Here is a 23745-nt window from a genome sequence, read left to right on the forward strand (position 1 = left end):
AGAATCGGACGCCATTACAAAACACTGCAAAAAATTATGTCACTGCAGAGAACACAGCTTCAGCCTCACAAGGGCAAATCTGCAAAACTGTAGAGCAGTGGTCGCACAGCATAAAACTGAGTCTTTTCCTGAGTGCGTGCAGAAAACTTCCGCCTCCAAAACAGGCCCCGAAATGGCCTCAAATCAAAAAAACAGGGTCGCATATACTGCCCTCTTGCTTCACCGCGAAGGGCGTCTCAACCTGAGACAATGCACTCTTGCAATTTCTGGCTGTGCTACCTACAGAGATCTGCTCCCAAAACAGAAAATGAAACCAACACTGCTCCTCTTACCAGAACACCGCGAGCTTGGCTTGCTTTCTTGAGCTCCTTACCACGAACAAGGCTCTGATACCATGTCAAGATTGTGGAAGAGAAGGAAGGAGTCTCACTTGTAGCTTTCTTACTTGCACAATGGGGGAATACACACACAGGTAGAGGCTGAAAACAGTTTTCCTCTTCTTAGTTGTGTAAGCCAAAAGAACTCTAGTACAAGGAAATAGAAGAACCCTATTTATGGGTCTCAAAACCAAACTCAACTAACTAAGGTGGCATACTAACTGAGCCACGAACTAGAGTAGATAAGGATAGCTATCATATAGCTATTATTCATGGGCGGTGTACCAACCGCATCTGTAACTGACAAGTCGGTGACATAAATGCACAACAGTCACCCTGGCATATCACGAGTGGAGCTCGATATCTCAACAATATGCCATATAGCAACTTGATGGGACCCCTTTGAGACTCATGTCATCCTTTTTCAGCCTGCCTACATCATCAGCAACATATTTTCTCATGCTTTCTAGGTATTTGTAAAGAACACTAGCAAATCAGTATAATTGGCAAGATTTTGTAGATCCGGATCAGGGAGACCATCGAGAGACTAACATGATGGAACTAGCTCATGTCCACCTTCATACCATTCCCTCCCTACTCCCTCTTCATGGCCACTAGTCCACAATTGGCTATTATGATACCCTTTGTTTAGGTGTCCATCCTACCATTTTTACCCTCTCTCCTCAGTTCCGAAAAGCTGGATGTGACCAATTACTCACTCTACTCGTGAAAAGTCAAGTGCATTCTTGATACATTTGACTTGTGGGACTTCGCCACCACAATTCCCTATTACCGACCTACCATGGATCCTGGGTTGGAGCAACAATGAACTCTGCAGCTTTATCCGATCGCCTCAACTCCAAAGCCCACTCATTTCTCTTTTAGAGATGTAAACACCCCGGACAACATAATATGCTAAACAATTATAGTATCACTTGTTTTCAAGACTTAATATTTCAAGAAAATGGAGAAAACAAATACTTAAAGCGAAATATGACAATTATTCAAAAAACTACAGCCAGACAAGATTTGAGGGTTGAAGATGGACTATCCCTACCCCCCCCCCCTTTGGCACCCAAAACCACCAAAGAAATATATTTCTACTCAACCCAAGTCCCGAAGTATTTCACTCTCACAAGATCATGTAAAAGAGGGACTCACAAGCCCTTACAGGGGAGAATTCAAAGGAGTCACCAATACTCTTCCAACTTAACCTTCAAATCATCCCCAACAGTGATTTTGAAGTTCTAAAGCTCATGGTCCAAGTTTATGCAACTGGTCCTAACCCCAGCAGCATAGCAGTCAGTCAAGTGTTCCCAACACTCGGATGCTAAGTCAAAGTGCTGAAGCTGAGAATGAAACTCAAGCAATAAGCCCTACATCAGCTCAACAATAGCAGAGGTGTTCCTAGCCTTCCATGAGTGGACAACCTCATATGGAACAAGTGCAAGATCAGGTTGGGGTTCCAACCCTTGCACAATATCCCATAGGTTCTGTCAGTCAAGGACATGCCTCATCAGATTTGACCAAGTAGTATAGTTAGACCCCTTAAAATGAGTCTTATCATTAAATGCATGCCTGATTGATGAGTACAAAGAACCATGAGGTATCTGAGAAGATGGGTACGGATAGTGTGTGCAAGATGGTGGATATGGAGGTAAAGAAATAGGAGAAGGTGGGTAGGCAGAAATAGGTTGTGGGTATCCAATGAGTGCCAATTGATGCTAAGACACTGAAACATAAATGTTATCATAAGGTGCCGATAGAGGTGGAGGCACTGGGACACATAATCCTTGCCCAAATGTCAGCTAGGGCACTACAGAATGAGCAGGAAGTCCAATAGGTAAAGCCATAGAGGTGAACTATGGTACTAAATGCTTCACACTTAAAGCTTGCCCTGTGGGGGATAGCCCGAAAGTGTGTAAACCATAGAGGTGAACTATGGTACTAAATGATTCACACTTAAAGCTTGCCCTGTGTGTGGGAAAATAAGCCTCCATCAAGAATACACCACCTAGATAAGAAAAATGAGAGATCCTAAAAGTTGTGCCCAAGTGTGAGGAACCCCCTAATGTGGTGTGTGTAGTGTAATGAGGTGCACTTAATGAAGGCCGAAAGGAGTGTGTAGCGGAAGACAAAAGAGGGATAGGTGGGAGATTAAATGGATTTGTAATTGGTGTAGTAGTGAAAAATGAGTTAGGTTTCTTTTGTCCATTTAATGAATTACCAAAATCAAATTGACCATGAGATGTAAAACCAGAAGGCAAAAATGGAGGAGCACTCATCAATGAATCGTGCAACTTTTACTTACCTTTTCTTGAGCTCAAATGGGGAAATCTATCTTCTTCAAGACTTATAAACCAATGCTTGATTTACACATAAATGTTATCATAAGGTGCCGATAGAGGTGGAGGCACTGGGACACATAATCCTTGCCCAAATGTCAGCTAGGGCACTACAGAATGAGCAGGAAGTCCAATAGGTAAAGCCATAGAGGTGAACTATGGTACTAAATGCTTCACACTTAAAGCTTGCCCTGTGGGGGATAGCCCGAAAGTGTGTAAACCATAGAGGTGAACTATGGTACTAAATGATTCACACTTAAAGCTTGCCCTGTGTGTGGGAAAATAAGCCTCCATCAAGAATACACCACCTAGATAAGAAAAATGAGAGATCCTAAAAGTTGTGCCCAAGTGTGAGGAACCCCCTAATGTGGTGTGTGTAGTGTAATGAGGTGCACTTAATGAAGGCCGAAAGGAGTGTGTAGCGGAAGACAAAAGAGGGATAGGTGGGAGATTAAATGGATTTGTAATTGGTGTAGTAGTGAAAAATGAGTTAGGTTTCTTTTGTCCATTTAATGAATTACCAAGATCAAATTGACCATGAGATGTAAAACCAGAAGGCAAAAATGGAGGAGCACTCATCAATGAATCGTGCAACTTTTACTTACCTTTTCTTGAGCTCAAATGGGGAAATCTATCTTCTTCAAGACTTATAAACCAATGCTTGATTTGAAGAGTTCCTTCATCTTGAGCATCACCAATATCTTGCGAAAAAGAGAAAGTAAATTCAAAATATTGAGAAATGTTGTTTTGTATACATGATAGGAGTGAATGTAGGTGGAGATATGTATGGAAGAGATGAAAAAGGTAGAGATGGAAATGAAGGTGGTAGAGAGATGAAAAAGGTAGAGATGGAAATGAAGGTGGTAGAGAGATGAAAGATTTGTACTCCATGCTACTTTTCACATCACGATGGCCATTCCTTTATGGAACTGCCGTCCTTCCTAGAAAATCATTAGACCAATGCATCAAATCTAAAGAGGAAAACTCAAATTTACCTTTGATGTGTTGTTGAGCTCGATGCATCAAGATAGGATCATACTCAGTTCGTGTAATCTCATAAGGTCGAGGGACTCCATGGTAGTCTAATGACTCTTCAACTATATCAAATTTTTGTGGAGTAGGCTGTGTAACAACTCTAGCTCAAATCTCGATGTGCTAGGCTCGAGAACATCATGATGTGGTGAAGATGTGTTCGAAGTCATCTTCCCTTATATGGTTCTAGCTTCTGCAAGGAGCTTTCAAATCAAGGCCAAGGTTTCTTTGAGAGTAGTCGGCTCCAATACCATGTAAAGAAATACCCTAACGCAAAAATAGAAACAAAAGCATACAACAAAGCATAAACTCGACACAAAACACAATTAGTGTTAGGGTAGCTCAGAGACCATGAATACACTAAATGAAAAAGTAAATGAATATTGAATATACAATGCTCATGCAGCAAACAAACTGTACAGGTGTGTCATACTCCTAACGGATCCGGAATCGCACCAAGGTAGCCTCCAAGATGTCAGACAACAACAAACACAATAGAAGATGTGTTGGATTAATGTCAAACAAGCAAAAGAGAGAGAAAAATAGTAAACACTGTGGCTGATGATGACATAGCAAGCTAATGACAGCAAAACGTAGGTTTGATGACGTGGCAAACTAACGGCAACAAAAACGCACGTATGATGATGTGGCAGTCCATACAACGACTGTGGATGATAAACACAGGAGTTTAACAAGTTACTAGTTATAGACAATGTGGCTAATCAACAAACGCAACAAAAAACATTGTAGACTGTGCAATGGAGGCTAGAAACAAGTGCCAGATGAATGGAGACAATGTACGTGGCTATATCCTCTAAAGAGATTATCTTATCGAGGGAAGAAAGTTTTTCTCAAGAGTAATCCAGTGGAAAAATATATTCTAATGGTACAAAGAAGCAAGTTTTAGCCACACTTCCACTACCTGCCGCAACCTATGCACATGCACTAGGACAGAATCATGTAAGCTCATAAAAAGGAAAGATCAAGCTCTAGAATTGAGCCAATTCCAAAGGGCTGCACGATCCATTGTCGATCCCACTCTATGATCTTCCACGGGACAAGGAATATGGTGGGTAATAAACTCCAAAACATTGAAGGTGTCAATAATTTGATCTATCCAAACGGTCTTCTTAAGAGAGAGAAGGAAGAACGAGCACCTACACTAACTGTGCCATCCTAGGCACCCTAGGGCTAGAAGAATGGACCCTATGGAAGACATTAAGAGAGGGGGGAGGAGATGGCTGCTCCGATCATCACTGTGACCTGGCAAGAGAGGGTTCCCATTCAAAACGGGGCTGGGACTTCCAATCTTTGCAACGATCACACTGCCTCTTAGAGGGAGTATGAATAGACTCCTAATTTGAATCATCAAAGCCTTAGAACCGGTGATAAGACATCTTCAACAACTACAAACACCCAAAAAATACGTGTTATGCTGCAAATAGCCCCAAACAGTGAAAATTAGCTACATCACCGCAGAGGAAAGATTGTAGATGTCCCATCTTGAGTCGTTAGGGCCTGTCCCCTGCAGAAAATCTGTGTTTACAACAAGGAGCTGATCGCTGTAAATCTGTGTTTTCAGCCTGGGGGGGTCTCCTCTTGATGGGGTAACTCCGTATACTAACTTTGGCATGATACCATGTGAGAGTGCACAATAGAAGAGAACCACAAACATGGAGAGAAAAGGAAAGAAGAAGAGAAAGCAAGAAGAGAAGAATGATCTACACCGAACAAAGAAGAAGGCTGGATACAATGAGGACCTATCAGTCCCTTCACGCAGCCCAAGGCGTCAATGAGGGCACCAAATCAGGCTGAATAATGACAACAGCACAAAGAGGGTGACAGTGAGACAGAGAGAGAGTATGCAACCTGCTATCCACGATGGAGACGGAGAAGACTCCAGCCACCTAACGGAGCACTTGTGCGTCAAAAAGTGAATGAATGACCAGCTGGGTACAGCTACAAACAGCCAAATATGATGGACACTGATCAACCAGCAATAAAATATGCCAAAAATGCTGGCCGACCTACACAACTACTGACGTGGCATCATGAACTGCTGACATGGCAGTAATAAATGTTGGCAACTACACAGTAAATGCTGATGTGGCAGATCACAGCTATCTAGGGCTGAACACAGCCATCTAGGACAGCATAAGTGCCAAACAAATACTCCTAGGCCGACTGATAGAAGAAATGCAGACTCTAAAATGAGCTGCCTCCTCTATCAAAGAACATGACAACAAACACCTCAAAGCTCCTAATATCCCCATCTGACTCAAACTGGGGCTCACATGCAAAAGATGACAGTGCATTACAAACATGACTGCTAACATCCTGCTACTACCGTCTGGCACCCACACTGATGTATGGAGAGCTGTGTTGGGGTTGATTGTTGTCAGCCTTGTTCTTTCAGCCATTGCAATCAGATTGTTCCCTCCCTCAGTTGTGTTCCCTTTTAGTCTCATCCTCTGTGTGTTTGATTTCCTTTCTGCCATGCACTCTCACACATTATCAAAGCTACGAGTGGGAGCGGGAGTTTTCAAAGTGGAGTAACCCGTCCACCATGTCCACTATTCCAGCCAGCTGGGCACCATCCGAGAAGTGCTGCATACCTGCATTTTGGGCAGGCTATCCATTATTGTGGTGCTGCATTTGCAGCCTGCAGGGTTCTCCTGCTGGGCAGCACCTGACTCAATGCTGGGTGGTGTTCTTTTCTACCTGACAGCTGTCATTCCTGCAGGAATAGGCCCTTTACAGCCTGCATTTTTGGGCAGGCAGCTCCCCTTCACCTGCATTTTGTTTACAGGCTGCTAGGTGACACCCTACCAGGCTTGATGACCTTGATTCCATGTGGACAACCTTTTGGTGTTGTGTTTTAGCTGATCAAGCCATCAACTTGGCTGACATCTCTTTTCCAGGTTCTGGCAGCTCTTTTCCAGATCTGCTCCATCCTATTTGGCATTTTGTGGTCCTTTCGGATTGGATACTCACCATCTCTCCTGCTCCAAGGACATCTATGGCTAACTCGTATGATTGGGGTAAGTCGTATGGATTGGGACCGTGAAGACCATCATAGCTACGAGTGAGACCGTGAAGATTGGCATTCGTAGAGCCATGACCGTGAGGATCATCAGACGGATTGATTGGGACTGTGAAGACCATCATACCTACGAGTGAGACCGTGAAGATTGGCATTCATAGAGCCATGACCGTAATGATCATCAGACGGATTGTGACTAACCACCATCTTATCATTCTCTTCCTTCACATTATTCCAGGGCTAACAGTCCCTATTTGGCAATGTTGGCACCCCCTACGCAGGTGCTTGTCCTATCCTCTCTATCTTGCATCCAAGAAGCTGAATGACATGACCTATCCTATATGGTCATGCAAAGTCGAGTGCATCCTCAATACTTGCCACCTTTGGGATGTTTTGCAATCCCTACACCCCAACCAATTGTGGATCCCCGTGTTGGAGAGACCTCAAACTCAATAGCTTTGTGCAATTGACTAAACACCAAAGCCCGCTCTTTTCTCTTTGTGAGTTAAGTAGATTCTACACTTGTGCATGTAAGATGCATCTGCACAGCCATGAAGGTTTGGAAGAGATTGGCAAGTCTCTGTCAGATCCAAACATTCGGGCATCACCTCTCTCTCGAATTGAAGCTACATCAGCTCTCGATTTGCAGATTCCCCTATGATGAGGGATCGCATAAACAAGATGGAGGAGCTTCGAGATGAGCTTGTATCCCTTGGTAAAGATATTCCTTCAAAGGAATTTTGCCGCTTTCTTTGGAGTCCATGCCTGCCGTAAATAGCAGGATAGACATAATACAGCAAGCTGTTGCTGCACCACATGCTCCCGAACAACAAGGTTTTGATGATGGTTTGCCACATACAGTGCAGCATGAAAGGGCTGCTGTAAATGCAGCCAAAACAATCTTGAGATGGCTGTTATGCACTCTCCAAGAGAGTAAAATGGTTGCTCGCTTACCTTAGCGCACTCGAAGGGCTACTAGACATGTAGCACATGATGCAAGGGGGGCACATTTGGCTGATTTTTGGAAGTAGATGATTGTGATAAACATGTATTTATAAGCTCACTATTGGATGATGATGATGATGATGATGATGAGCCTACTTCCTTGGATGAAGCTCAGCAAGATGTACATTGGATGCAAGCCATGCAAGATGAGTTGGATGTTGGCACTAGTGACTGATACAAAGCACAATTGGTAGCAATAGGTTATGCATAGAAAAAAGGGTATAGACTAAGGAAACTTTTGCTCCTACATCCCGTATGAGTATGATGAGATGTGTAATTACTATGGCTGCAAATTATGGCTGAAAAATATATCAGTTGCGCATTAATACAGCATTTTTAAATGGGGATTTGCATGAGGATGTTTATGTGTCACAACCTCCAGGGTTTGTGGTTAAGGGGAAAGAGCACATGGTATGCAAGTTGCACAAAACTCTCTATGGTCTCAAACGGGCTCCTCGTGCATGGTACTCTAAAACTGATGCTTATTTGGCCAGCAAAGGGTTCAAAAATAGTCCAATTGCTCCCACTCCATACATTAAGAATGAAGGGGGGCAACTTGCTAATTATCATTATTTATGTGGATAACATGCTGCTCACTGGACCAAGGATAAATTGGAACATGCATTTGCTATGTTAGATATGGACTGCCCCCACTATTATTTGGGGATTCAGTTTACCCAAAATCAGTATGCCATCATCATATCACAATCACAATATGTGGATACGTTGTTATATAGGTTTAACATGCAATATTATAAACCTATGTGCACTCCCTATGCATGATGTTGAAGAGATGTCTCATGTTGCAATTTACAACCAAGCTGTTGGTTGTCTTATTTACCTTTGCAACACATGCCCTGGCATTCAATATATAGTATCTCAAGTGAGCAAATATGTGCACTCCCTATGCATGATGGTGAAGAGATGTCTGATGTTGCAATTCACAACCAAGGTGTTGGCTGTCTTTACCTTTGCAACACATGCCCCAACATTTAATATACAAAATCTCAGGTGAGCAAACATATGCACAGTCCACGCACCATACATTGGCAAGCTACTAAGTGGATCTTCAAATATTTGCAAGGTACTTAGTCACATGTACTATTATTTCCCAAGGGCGAGACTTGCACTTATAAGCTTACCACAATTTAGATTGGGCTGGTGATGCAGACAGTAAGCATTCTAGTAGTGGACACTGTTTCTTTTTGGGCCGCTCATGTATTTCATGGTTAAGCAAGAAACAACCTACAGTGGGGCTACCTCATCTTGTGAGGCTAAGTATAGGGCAATTCTCATGGCAACAGTGGAATTTGTATAGCTGCACAGATTGTTGGCTGATCTACATTTACCATTGGAGGATCCTACACCCATTCTTTTTTACACTAACAATGCTATTATAGTAGCACGAAATCATGTGTTTCATGCTTGCATAAAACACATTGAGGTGCATTACCATTATGTCAAAGAGAGATGCTATGCAAGAGAGATCAACCTGATCTCTACCCACATAGGAAAATGTTGAAGACATTTTCACTAAGACACTACCATGTGAGAAGTTTGAGGCTTTTAGAAAGTCCTTAAACTTATCACCCTTTGGTGATTGATCATTGTTGTACTTTATCACATTGGCACTGCAAGGGGGAGTTAGAATTTGTCAATTCTAGGCAATGCCCATGTAGTTTGTGTCGTGTGGACACTTTAGTGTCATTTTAGTGTGAGTGTCCCTAGTGTCTTAACATTAAAAGTAGTGGCACTAGGTGTTAGCGGATCTATCAATTCATGTGTGAGTCTATACATGTTATTCACTAGACTAGGGCATTAGGATATTATCCTATGTATTTAGTTTCATAAATGACTAAGTGACCAGAGAGACGGTAGGGTTTGCAAGGGAAAACACAAGAGTGTGTATGGCAAACACTGAGAGAGAAAAGAAACTCAAAAAGATGTTGAAAGATGAATCATGCTAATGAAGTGAATCTGATCCAAGGGTGCCGTAGCACAAAGAATGCCCTCGAGTGCAGGAAGACTGCCAAAGAAGCCTCTGAGTCTGCAAACACAAGATGAGGAGATGTCACCTGAAGCAGGGAGGGTATCGTTGAAGGGTGAGGAGTCTCTAAATTTGCAAACACAGGGATGAAGAGTGGTACCTACAAGCAGGGAGATAGCCGATGAAGCTTTTGTTTGCAAACACAAGCCTGAAGAGCTGACGCCACCTGCTGGGAGTGACACCAAGTGGTGAGGATGAGCCAGATACTGAAATATACAGATGAAGACAGCCTCTAGGAGTGAAAATGTCAGATATGGAGTGACCCTTGATAAGGAGAGAAGTAGCCAGGAACCAAAACGCAAGGTGCAACTATCTCTAATGATGATGGATGTTGATGCCTATGATGGAGAAAGGCCACTAGCTTGCAGAAGAACTTCACCAAGCTCCCAAACGCAATGTGATGTTTGATGCCTGATGGATGGATGAAGTCACCAGCTAGAGAAGATTGACGCCAAGATGATGGAGCTGCCGCCAACTGTGGAGGTGAAGCGTTACTAGAAGATGAGGTAGGCTGCCACCAAAACACAACCCCAAAGATGGAGGAGACTAGCACCTGATGAAAGGGAGAGATGGTGGAAGGAGAGTGTCAAAAAACTTCTGGAGAAAGAGTGGGAGTGACAAACTAAAGGATCAGCCATAACAAATGAGTGACAAAGGCAGACTATAAATAGGCAAGAGATTGTCTAGGGTGGCGCACCGAGGGAGGGCGCCAACTGTCTAGAGTATTGCCACACTATGGACACCCAACCCCTTTTTGGGGTTATCCACTGTGAAACCCTAAACGCAGAACGCAGAATGCAAACTGTGTGTGAAGGGTTTCTCAACACCCCCTCTCAAGCTCAAAAAGGAGCACAAAAGATGAGTGAGAAGAGAAGAAGATCCACCCTATAATCTGAGAATTTCACCTGAAAGGAGACCTTTGACGATAGTCAAGAGATAGAATGAGCGGTAGAACCCGAAACTCAACCTCGTGAGAGAAGCCACTACCTCTGTGACTCCATGCCAAAAGGAATACAAAGGCCTAGTCACCAAGTCACTACTAAAGATCCAAGGGCCCCGAACTAGGTAGATCCTCTAGATCTTGGGTATCGGTAGAGGTAAAACTACTTGAAAGAGAGCCAAACCTCGAGAGTAAAAGATGGTGGATGAAGAACTTCGTGGCATGTAGGGTCCCCCTCTGAAGGAGTAGAAGGAGGAGCCCCCTCTGAAGCTAAAGAACGGGAAGTCCCCCTCTGAAGGCGAAGTAAGAAAATCCCCCTCTAAATCCCAGTCTAAGATAGAAAGGAAATTCAACCACTCATGGCTCACAGACTCCGAAGCATCTGATGACGAAGGAAGCGCCGCCAATCGTGCCAAAGAAGGTATCTGGGGCTCGAACGGAGCAAAAGCCGAAGAACGCCCAAAGGTGTCCTCTCGAACATGAGTAGAAAAGGGTAGGGAAAAAGGAGGCTTAGGTTGAGCCAAGGGTGGTGAGCAATCGCGGGCTTTTAGGGGAGTGGACTATGGAGGGGATGGGGGTCGTGGAAGCCATTGGACTGAGAAGTAGGTGGGGAAAACCTCCATGCAATGTGGTGGTCTCCAAGAGGGTTTACCGCCTCTCGTAAGGTCTTAGAACCTCCATGGGCTCAAAAGGACTTAGTGCGCCATGGGCTCAAAAGGACTTAGTGCGCGTTGGATGCCGCTTATTGCCTTGAGCATAATACTCTGATAACCGATGCAGAACGATCTCTGTGGCTCAAAAAAGAGAGGTAGCACAAGGAGTTCCTGGTGGAAGACACATATACTCCGTAGGGGTGGGGAGCAAAGGTTGATGTCTAGAGTCTTTGATGGGATGGCCATTCTTGCCGCAATAGTAGCACCCAATAGAAGGGCAATCTGTCAATGGAGACGCCATGGTACCAGTGTGGCAAACTGGAGAAGGTAAGGTGGGAGGGAGAAGAAGGATATCCCCGATGCGCAGTGGAAATAGTAGAGAAATCAGATGTTGATGCTGAACCCGCCCCCGGTCTTTGTCTTCTCTGATGAGGAGGATCTTTGCGGCTCTCTGAGCACCTCCAGCTGTCATAAATGACTGAGTGACCAAACAGAGAATAGGGTTTGCAAGGGAAAACACTGTGTGTACGGAAAACACTGAGAGAGAAAAGAAACTCAAAAAGATGGTGAAAGATGAATCGTGCTAATGAAGTGAATCTGATACAAGGGTTCCGTAGCACGAAGGATGCCCTGGAGTGCAAGAAGACTGCCAAAGAAGCCTCTAAGTCTGCAAATGCAGGATGAGGAGGTGTCACCTGGAGCAGGAAGACCGCCGTCAAAGGGTGAGGAGCCTCTGAATCTACAAACGCAGGGATGAAGAGTGGTATCTACAAGCAAGGAGACATCCGATGAAGCCTCTGTCTGCAAACACAAGCCTAAAGAGCTGTCGCCAAACTGCTGGGAGCGATGCCAAGTGGTGAGGATGAGCCAGATGCTGAAAACGCAGATGAAGACAGCCTCTAGGAGTGAAAATGCCAATTGTGGAGTGACGCCTGATGAGGGGAGAAGTAGCCAGGAACCAAAACACAAGGTGCAACTGTCTCTGATGAGATGGATGCTGACATCTATGATGGAGGAAGAACGCCAACTACAGAAGAACTCCACTAAGCTACCAAACGCAATGTGATGGTTGACGCCTAATGGATAGATGAAGTCGCTAGTTGGAGAAGACTAACGCCAAGATAATGGAGCTGCCGCTAACTGTGGAGATGAAGCGTCAATAGAAGATAAGGTAGGCTGCCACCAAAACGCAGCCCCAGAGATGGAGACTGGGGCCTGATGATAGCAAGAGATGGTGGAAGGAGAGAGTATGAGAAGACTGACGAAGAGAGAGTGGAAGTGACAAACTGAAGGATCAACTATTAGCAAACGAGTGACAAAGGCAGCCTATAAATAGGCAAGAGACTGTCTAGGGTGTCGCCTAGAGAAAGGGCGCCAACTGTCTAGGGTGGTGCCACACCGTGGGCGCCTAGCCCTTTTTTGGGGTTGTTGTCACGAGGACGTGAAAATTTGATGCTTTGCTTATGTTTAATTGACATTTGGTTAAAGGATTAATCAAATGTGCAATTAAAAGATGCACATTGTTGCACATGTGAGGTGGAAGCTACTTTTTCACAGTCGAAGGTCCAAGGACCTGTGAAAAAGATGGGTGTCAAAGGCAAAAGTTGTAACAAGTTACACTTGTTAGATTCTAGGTGAATTTTGGTGCCAGTTTGCCCCTAGGACCATTAATTGGCCATTAAGTGTCAATGATGACACTAGGGACTAGGCATTAATTAATGGATTGATGCTTGTCCAAGGGTCAATTAATGCATGGGACCACTTTGGGTTGCAAATGGCCTAGCCAATTAATTTGGATGGGCAAGGTCAATTTTCTGGGCATGGATTAAGGCCTGAATTAATTTTCAGAATTAATTAATTCTGAAAATTAATGAAATGGCTGGAAATTGCTGAAAATGGATTAAGAAAGTTGCCACTCGGCAAAACTTTCCCATGCAAGTGGGGGAAAGGCTAAATAGGGCTGAAGGGAGAGGGAAATCTTGTTTTTTCATTTTGGAGTTGTTGGAAAGAGGTGTTGGACTGTTGCTGTCAGCTTTTGGGGCCATTTCCCAGCCATTGGAGACCATTTTGGTGATGGAGATTGCATATTCTTGACCTTCGGAAGCTGGCAATTGCTGCTGATGCACTTTCTCCTGAAGATCACGGTCTCTGATGCTCCTATTGTTGTTGGTGCATCTGTTTGGGGCAGGTATAGCAGGGCAGCAACGGATTTTGATCAGTTCTTCACGACAAATCTCAAAATTTCTCTCTTTACAGCATTCTCTCATCTCCTTCAGCCTATGCTCAGCCATTCTCAGTAATTCTCAGCCATTTGGAGGAGATTTCAGCCATTTTTGGTGGGCTGATCTGTAATTTCTGCAGTAGACCCTAATTTACAGCAGAAATTTGGGTTTAGCAGCCACCTTGGGATCCGTGCCAGAGATTGAAGGCTCAAGGGACTGAAATCAGCAGCTGATAATTGAAGATTATCAAGGGATTTCAGGAGTCAGCCCATCCCAAATTGATTTGGGGCAGCATTTGGCCAGCCAAGGGTCAAATTGGAGAAGAAGTCCTAGGTGAATCAAGGGGCAAATGACCCAAAAGGCTTGTTGGTCATTCATGACAGCAAGAGCCATTGGTTAGTAGGAGAAGATTGAAGAATCTCAAGTTGTACTCCTTCCAATTGAATGAAAGCTAAAGAAATACTACAAGGGGCGCCAATTTTGGGGCCAACAGGGTGTCTACTGTCCAAGAATGTTATGGTAAAGTGTGTATTTCATTTTATGTGCATTTATTTATTGCTGTAATCAACTCTTAAATCAGGTTATCACCACCCATTCCAAGAAGGAAGGCTGGTTTCACTTGTCCACTATGAAACCCTAAACGTAGAACGCAAAACACAAACTATGTGTGAAGAGTTTCTCAACATTTAGGCATTATGTTTTGCCTAATTTGATGTGTATTGGCAGTTATTGCAGCCAATTGGCTAGCATTTAATGCTGGCCGACCTGTCATATTCTTGGCATTTATTGTGCCCTATATTAGGCACTCCTCCACAATCATTATCATCATATGTCATTCACCTCCTTCAAGTTTTGGTGGAGAGAGGGAGCCAATGTTGGTGCCTTGACAGCCAATGACTCACGTTGGATCTATATTGTCTCATATCTTGGTATATGGATTCCATTTCTCGAGCATCTCCTTGCTTCTGAGTTCTTTGAGCAGTGTTCTTTTCTTTTGCAATGTTTCTCTTTTCCTTTGTCTCTTGTTGTTCAGCAATCTATTACAACAGTTTTCCATGCTTCCATCACTACATCCACTTCTGACATGGTATCACGATCATGGTTGCTACTGCTGTTTTATGCTGGTGCAGGTCTGCATTTTGACTTTTCGTCTGCTGTTTGGACCTGTTCTACACTGTGCAACTAATTTACAGCCTAGGTGACCATCCTCTTCTAATTTTCTGCCTGTTTTTCTGCTCTTTCCTCAGTGTTTTGCTGTCTACCATCTGCGTTTACAGTTTTACGGGCTGTTTCAAGGCTGGGGACCTGTTTCTAACCCTCTTTTTCTTGCATTTTGGGACAGTAGGCTGAGGCGACCTGTTTTCCTGCAGGTTGACTGCATTTATTGCAGTAGCTAACTGCATTTTGTCATCAGCATCTGCGTTTTGCTCTTTTGTTTCTGTGTAGGGCTGGGCGACAGTATTTGAAGCTAGTTCTAGCTGTGTTTGGTCCATATTTTCACTTTGTGATACAGTATTCAGCTTTAGAGAGGGTTCATGTGCATCTAGTTGGCGTGTTCTTATCACTACACTCTGGTTACTATTGATCTTTTCTCTATGTGCTTTCTTTACTACTTTGAACTCGTGCAATCCTTGTGAGTATGTATTTTAGGCATCCTTTTATCCCTCAAGATCCCTTGCCTCTACTCATATTCTCCGTATCTTTCCCCTCATCATGGCTCCTCCAGCATCTTCTCCTGATGGTTAGCATGCAAATATTCTTTACTCATCTACCCATGTTATGTTGGAGACTTGTTGTGTTTAGCTTCATGTTTCTATGAGGATGCTATCTCTTGGTGCTTTGGATGTTCCGGTTTCAAAGAGGGGTAATATACAAAAGAAGAAGAAGAAGTCTTGGTGCTATTATGGTGGCAACAAGGGACACCTCCAGAAGGACTGCAAAACATTAGCAACTTTACAGCAAGAGCAGGAGCAAGAGCGGACGGTGATGAAGGGTGACAACTCACTCGGCGAGTCTTTCTCATCTCCAGGTCCAAGTTTAGGCTCCAGCTCTGTGGCCTTGGCAATGGCTCTAGCGGCCTCTCTTCTACATAGCTAGTATAGGTGATGCGATTATCCCTCACAACTCTCCAATGCCAAAGAGCAAATGTGAGAGGGTGGCAAGGTGGTGCTGGTGAGCCTCATCTATACAAGTATACAAGTGCACAGGTTCCAATAAGGAATTTCCTTGATGCATCGACCAAAGTCTAGCATGTTTAAATCCTAGAGTTGGGATTGACATCCAGGTTCATGATGAGCTGATTATTTGACAGAGAGCAAGATTCGCTCCTAGTCTTGTGCTCACATGAGGGGACACTTTGGCAATCTAGCCAAAGGCAAGGAATCCATGCTCACATATGTTCAAAGGCATTTTTCGATAGGATAATCTTGTATGCTCCTGCAAGACATTGCTGAAAGATATTGAGAGCTGCTATGTTGCTTCTCTATCTTCAAGAGCTAGTATGATCGACATTGATATCAGATTCTCTCCAAGGCATCTTGGTGGTGGGCTCACCACTCCCTACCTGGATATCCATGGTTCTCTTCTGGTATTTATTGTTGTATGAACTTTAATGGGTTCTTATCATTGTATCATTATATTGTACCAGATCACCCATGATCTGAGAGAGGATGTTAGTAGATATGTCAGTTCATGTGAGTCTATGCATGTGATTTAGTGGGCTAGGGCACCAAGATATTATCCTCTGTAATTTGGCATTTTATTTTGTCTACTTTGATGTGTATTGGCACTTATTGCAACCAATCGGCCAGCATTAAGCCTGTCATATTCTCGGCATTTATTGTGCCCTATATTAGGCATTCCTCCTCTACAATCATTATCGTCCATCATTCACCTCCTTCAAGTTCTAGTAGAGAGAGGGAGCCAATGGTGGTGTCCTAACAACCAATGACTCATGTTGGATCTGTACTATCTCATAGCTTGGTATATGGATTCCATCTCTGGAGTATCTCCTTGCTTCTAAGTTCTTTGTGCAATGTTCTTTTCTTCTACAATATTTCTCTTTTCCTTTGTCTCTTGTGTTCAGCAGTCTATTGCAGCAGTTTTCCAAGCTTCCATCACTGCATCCACTTCTAACACTAGGGACTAGAGCTAATTAGCTTAACTCTAGTCAATTGGTGGAGGGTTGGTTAACCCTTGACCTCACTTAGGTTGTACCTTCACTCTTTTCACTTTAGTTTAGCAAGTACACTACTCTCTTACTTCAGCTCACTCATTGTCAATATCTCATTTCTCTCTCCTCCATAACTAGTGCATTTTTCTCACAATCACTATGGTCAAGCTCAAGGAGCCACATGGGAGAATCCCAAGGGGGGGGGATCAAGCACAGTAGACTATTTAATGGAGTCACCCTCTAGGATGCATTTTATAAGAAGTATAATATATGATGGATTGTTTTCTATGGATCCATATTGCCCATTGGATGAGATTACGATAAGATTAGGAGAAGTTTTTTATGCATCAGTGACACATGATTTAAGTCATACTATGGCTTCCTCCACCCTTCGATGACACACTGCCCCAAATAACAATTGGTATGATGATAAGTGTCATGAGAAACGATGATATTTGCAACATGAGATAGCTATTAGTGCTATTACAAATAGGCAAGTTCAATTGATTTTTTTACGCCTAGCGCAAAGAAAGAAACACCTATACTCAGCCAAATTGGAGGTAGAGATATACCAAATGTTTTTTGGTCAAGACAACAAGAGGGCATGGAATTATCTTAGGATAGACAGCCAAGTCCCTGATCACAGAAGTGAATGAATACTGCAAATGAATGTAAGAGTGTATAGATACTCAAGGGCAGAGCAGTGTGTCGGAGAGTGACCTCCACCGAAGACGAATCCAAAGTTTATGACCACCAGTCGAACTGTGAAGAGAGAGGAATCTGCAAAACACTGACACCAAAGGCCACTAGAGACAAAGGCAACAACCTACAAAAGGATGTGGTGATGTCAGGCAGCTCCTGATGAGTGCAAACACAAGCAAGAAGATGTCGCTAGATGGAGGAGCACCAACTACACTGTCGCCAGGCTGATGGAGGCCCAAACGCAAGCAGCTAGAGGGTGTGGAGACTGACGCCTGGCTGATGAAGATCAAACGCAAACACCAGATGATGGTGGAGAGGCTGGCAATGGCAACTAGAGGCTAAACGCAACCTGGAAGGAGATGCCAGACACTGGGCGATAGCTGGAAGAAGGCGCCAAGGCACTGCAAGGCTGGAGGGGCTGCCACGTGTGAGTTGACTAATGGCTGCAATCTACAAAAACGAGATTGACTAAATGGAAGGCAGCATATCTATTTATAGAAAGTTTGGGTCCTCCACAGTGAGGTTGTGCTTATGGGACACAAACACTCTCTAGGAACGCATTTCTATTTAAAGAACAAGTTTGATTCATTAATTAAGTACATTTTGGGGCTGTTTAAGTAAAGCTAATGCATTTTTAGCTCAACAACATGATGGCATAATTGGGAACATTTTATACATGCATACGAGATTCTTGCTCCCTTATTGATGCACATTGTTAAGTGAGCCATGTGTGAGGGCTTTCTGACTAGTTGGACGCATAGGACGGCACAAGCAACATGATGGCCTAATTGGGAACATTTTTTACATGCATATGAGATTCTTACTCCCTTATTGATCACATTGTTAAGTGAGCCATGTGTGAGGGCTTTCCGGCTAGTTGGACGGAGCACACCATTGCACCACGCTTTAATAGTGGGGATCCTATTGTACTAGAGTATTACAAGCCGATCATGATTGGTCACTACTTGGCCAAGATATACCGCTACATTCTAGAGCATGAGCTCAGCACATGGATAGAGATACATGGGTATAGAGCATGGAAACAAGTAGGTTTCAGGAAAGGGTTCACTACACTCAATCATAGATTGACCCTCAAAGCGATTATAGAGGAGGGGAGGGCACCGGGGCAAAGCATTTGACAAGTGCCCCATGCCAAGCTCATGCAACAGTTACAAGATATTGGCACTCCAATAGATCTACAATAGTGGATTTATGCCTTGTATGAGTCAGTGTAGTAAGGAAGGTACATGCTTCAAAAGGGCTTTCCAATTTGATGAATAGTACCATCGAGATGAGATCCTATGTATAGCTGGGAGTCAAACATTGATAGGACCTACATTTTCATTGCAAGATGTTGCTGCTGCCAGGTTGGTGGACAGAGGTTATGCAGCACTTGGAGCACTCGAAGGATCCCCAATATAGGGTGCAAGTCTTTGGAAAAAGAGCTAGAAGAACATTGAGAGGCCACTAGTAATGATGATTGCTTGCATGATACAGAGCAAACCATCAGCACCCCAAGAGATTGCTAGAGCAAAGATAGGAGCAACACCTATGGTTATCAAGGCTCTATTTTAGTCAATGGCTTGCTTACAAAGGATATGGGGTCCCCTAGCATGCTTGGCATTGACTTCCTCCAAGCAATTAGCAAAGAGTGGAAAGACACATTGTTGATATACAGAGATGCAGTCCTAGTTTAGGACACATGGATTATAGATGGATGACTCTCGCTGCTATAGTACAATTTGGACTGCTCATATTTAGATCTCACTTATACAGAACAAAATATAGTTATTAGGCTGGATATTATCAAGATTGATATAGCTTCTACACAGATACACCCCCCAAAACCTCTTGGAATGAAAATGGGACAGTATCAACGCCATTTCTTCCATGTGTCAGTAGAGGGATTCATTGCCAAGCTAGCATATATGGATATATACACCTCTCCCATGGGGTACATAGTGCTATTGGACAAATACAAATGCCAACAACTGAGGATTGAGACAAGACGGTATACACACATGCTTAAGGATGCACGCATTTGCCAACTATGCCACCATGATGTTGAATCTAAGGAGCACTTTATTTGCAAATGTATTGTTTATTATGAGATTAGAGGGAGATTTCATTGCCTTTCTCAAGATGGGTTTTAATCTCTGTGTAGGGTGATGGAGTACCAAGGATCAAAGATAGCTAGGGTTATTTTTACAAGAGATCCGAAGGCACAAAGAGAAACTTCTAAGGCAAGAGAAAGACAAAGGCAAAGCCAATGAGCCAACAGGTTCTTACAAATTTCTTTAGTACGAGCTCTAGAGCTAGCTTGCCAAACATTATCACTTCAATAGCATTGACACACCATCCACAAGTCAAAGGGGTACAAATCAAGCAATCACAATTTGCAGAGCACATCACCCACCACTCCACCACTATGCTCAACATCCTTATCTTCAGCAAATCCGAGCCATCATTGCTCGCCATCAAAGACAAGTATCTCCTCTTAGTGGACTTAATGCCTTGGATCTTCCCATGACAGATACCCTCATCCAAATGAGAGTACAATATTCATTTTTTTGGTACATGATATTAGCCTATGCTAGCAACCCCTAGAAATATGAATATTAGTATAGTTAGTTGTTTTCATTTCATTTTCATTGTTATTCTCAAAGTCGAGATAACATGGTCAAATATACCCACTCCTTTTGTTTCATAGGCCATCCTAACTTTTTAGATGCATAAATCTCTTCTTTTTTTCCTCGTAATAGGTATGTGTATTAATCACAAAAAAAAGTACAAGATCGGAAGATTACATGACACAAGATGGCTCTAGGCCATCGAGCATAAACAGGATACAACAAACTCAATAGATACTCTTTGAGGCATCATGATCGAAGTACAAAGGAACTATATGGGCTAGAGGGGGGCTGAAGAAACTCTAATGTGCGAAGGAGGCAAATCCTATCCAGGGAGAATATCCGCCAACTCAATCAAGTCAAGCTGCCAATGAAGAAGTTCGTTCAAGCGGACTATATGACTCTACACTCCTGATGACGAAGTATCAAAGATGAATGCATTCCTTTTTGTCCACCCATTTATTTGTACTAATCAACATGTGATAGGTGTCATTTGCTGAAGTCAAAGCCGTTGTCAAGTTACCAATCCTTCCATGGTTCAGTACAATCCATGTACAGGATGATAGGCAATGACATCAAGCACATTGGAGCTGCTCCCAAATAGCTTTTTACCCACATGGACTTTGGAAAATGCAGCGCATCCAATGAAAAGATAAGCTGAGAAAAGCATCATCAGAGCTCTCTACCAATTAGGAAGAAGATGACCCTATGTTAGACAGATATATTTTCTTAATGACATACTAGTGCATAAATGGCATTAGACCCTGTTTTATAATGCCTCTAAGAAACTTTCAGTTCACCTTAATGAAGTGCCATGTTCTTGGGAAAGGAAATCCCAGAAAGGATGATTGCATGCGAAGAAAGAAACAAGGAAGCTCAAAGAATTTCCCATAAAGAAAGAAACAAGTTCAAACAATATTTCCTGTTATAAAACACTGGAAATAATAGTACGGTCTTGTAGAGAAGAGTCAGTCCATACCTGTTCATTGTGGATAAAGAGTTTGCGCTGAGAAAATTGTGCTGGCACTGTGTCCTTGCTTCCAAAGTTCACCATATCTAAAGCTCCAACACTTAACACAAGAGGAACCTTCTTCTTTAGAGTAGCCTCAAAACGATTACTGTCGCATGCCATGACACCTCCAACCACATAATCTGCTACTTCGGTAGTGGTTATGTCCAAAACTCCCTGCCCATCAGTGAAGTTAATGCAAAATAGCAAACTTCAACAAGCAACACAGAGACAAAATGGAGTTTACATTGTACAAGAACAAGTTTCATTATTTGACACAAGGGAGAAGTGAACCTGAATAAATCCTTGATGCACAAGGTTTTCCATGGCTTTTCCTCCCACACCTGTCGCATGAAACACGAGTGTTTCGTAGCCTTTGGCTTCCAGCATCTCTCTCACTGCAGTTACACATGGAGTGGTTACTCCGAACATTGTCAACCCTACTGTAGGCCTGTCTTGCTTTTCGTAAGGTGAAGAGGACATTTTCAAAGCTTTGGATGCAATCATCCCAACCAATGCGGCTGCTGCATTGGACAAAATAGCTTTGCTCACACTGTTGAGACCTGCTATATCAACCACTGATGGCATGAGGATCAGGTCAGAGGACTCAATATATGCTGATGTATTCCCACTTGCAACAGTTGATACTAGAAGCTTTGGGAAACCAATAGGGAGAGATCTAACTGCAGGTGCAATGAGGGCAGTCCCACCACTGCCTCCAAGACCAATTGCAGCAGCCAACTCTCCACGTGCAAAAGAAGATTGCACATAGCTTTCTAGTGCACAGCTCACTATAGAAACCGCAGAACCTCGGTCATTTGGAAGAGTAGCAAGTGTTTTCCTGGACGGTACAGGATGATACGCAAGAATGTTTTCCACACTAACGCTAGCTATGGTTTGTGAGCCTTTCTCAGACATCTTTGTGGAAACATCAATTATAGTCACCTGAACCTGCAGCATACAGTAAACAAAATTTCAACATCATGTATTGGAACTTAGATTCCAGCTTTGAGAAAGCCACCTTTAAAGAAAGATTAGTCTGATGACATTGTGTAGAAAAGTATCAATTCACCTAATTCTCGCACAAACATCACCTCAACTCATAGGACAGACATAATCATGAGCTGATTCAACACACATTGTGGACACACGTATGAATTCATCGAGTTCTGCATAACCATCACTCCAGCTCATAGAACAAACATAATTCTGAGCCGATTCAAGCTCTTAATGACAATCCCAACAATAGGAAGAAGATACATCAGATGAAATCCATGGCGAATCCTCTCGGCCTGATCCACCACTCTAGACTGACGTAACAAACGAAAGCTTGTTACAGATGCAACAGTGCAGCCTAAATTAAAGACATATTGTACAAGGAAGCTAAGAGAGAAAGCCAACCGTACCTGATCCCCATCTGGCATGAGGCGAGGCAAATGAGCCTGGATGGAATCGGCCAGGAACGTAAGCTCCATGCCTTTGGTATCCACGGTGCCGATGACAAGCACCTTGGGAGGAGCTGAGCCAGACATGGCGATGCCGTGTCTTTGTCCTCTCTGGGGACTTCTTTCCTCACCTGCCAAGAGCTCTCGACTGTCTCTCACTGAGATTGAAGGCGACCCACGACTACTACTCGGACTAATTCTATCTGCCGATCTGCATGAGACCTTCCCAAGTTCCCATCAGCTTCTTCTTCTTCTTCTATTTCCCCACGTGTATGCCATTGGGAGGCACAAGTGTTCCTCGCAGATCAATTTTATGACATCATCCTATTTTAGAGCCATGTCACGCCTAAGCAAATCCTAGTCGGTGGAGTCGCGTAAATGCCTACCGCATGCCATAGATTGCCTTTGGGCCCCTAAATTACACTACTTGGTGTTGTTCTCTTAGAGCTAGGGCACCCCTAGGTAAATTCTGCATGCACAAGTCCATGGAGGAAAGGTCACAATGTGTGCGGCTAACACCCTTTAACTACTACAACTTGTGTATCAACACATTGACAATCAATGAAGCTCTCTGCAAAAACGAGGGCACTTTGCCTTACTCTGCTACCTAGAGGACATGTCAAGCATAATGTGACCGCGACCTCACATTAGCATGGGGAGAGATTATTCGTCTATGAACTTGCTAGAGTTCACAAGAGTGCTCTTTAACTACTGCAACTTGTGTGTCAACACTTTGATAGTCGATGGAGCTCTACAAAAATGAGGATATATTGCCTTACTCTGTTGCCTAGCAAACACGCTAGGGCACAAAGTGGTCCTGACCTTGCCTTAGCATAGGGAGAAATTATCCATCCATGAACTTGTTAGAGTTCACAAGAGTTTTCAATTGGAGATTGGTCTACAAGGCATTCTCGCTCCTCCTTTATGCATTCTCTCTCGTCCTATTTGTGTGCTCTCTCTTTCTTTTTGCATTTTTTCTCTATAACTTGGACTTGCATGTGGAGGTATAAACATGACGTCCTCGCAACACACTCACAAGAGTCGATATACTTGGGTGTGGCATGGCTCCTAGTACCCTAAAAGCATTCTGAAAGCATTATGGACAAACTCTACTCCTCACGCA

General features: G+C 43.4%; 1 protein-coding gene across 2 annotated transcripts in view; it reads right to left on the reverse strand.

The window, feature by feature from the left end:
* Nucleotides 1–22916, reverse strand: part of LOC148020998 (TIM-barrel signal transduction protein) — a 48829-nt gene extending 25913 nt beyond the window's left edge. Inside the window, exons 1-3 of one of the 2 annotated variants that reach the window (XM_087698820.1) lie at nt 22584–22914; nt 21472–22128; nt 21148–21354 (exon numbers count right to left, since the gene is read on the reverse strand). In XM_087698820.1, coding sequence (XP_087554946.1) covers nt 21148–21354; nt 21472–22128; nt 22584–22709 — 990 coding nt within the window. In that variant the 5' untranslated portion in view covers nt 22710–22914. Of the gene's footprint in view, nt 1–21147; nt 21355–21471; nt 22129–22583 lie in introns of both variants that reach the window. The other variant, XM_087698821.1, reaches the window with a different exon arrangement.
* Between the last annotated feature and the right edge of the window lie 829 nt (nt 22917–23745).

Source organism: Lygodium microphyllum, chromosome 18, assembly GCF_053477565.2.
Source record: "Lygodium microphyllum isolate KBCC chromosome 18, Lygodium_microphyllum_v1.1.10, whole genome shotgun sequence".
Classification (NCBI taxonomy): Eukaryota; Viridiplantae; Streptophyta; class Polypodiopsida; order Schizaeales; family Lygodiaceae; genus Lygodium; species Lygodium microphyllum.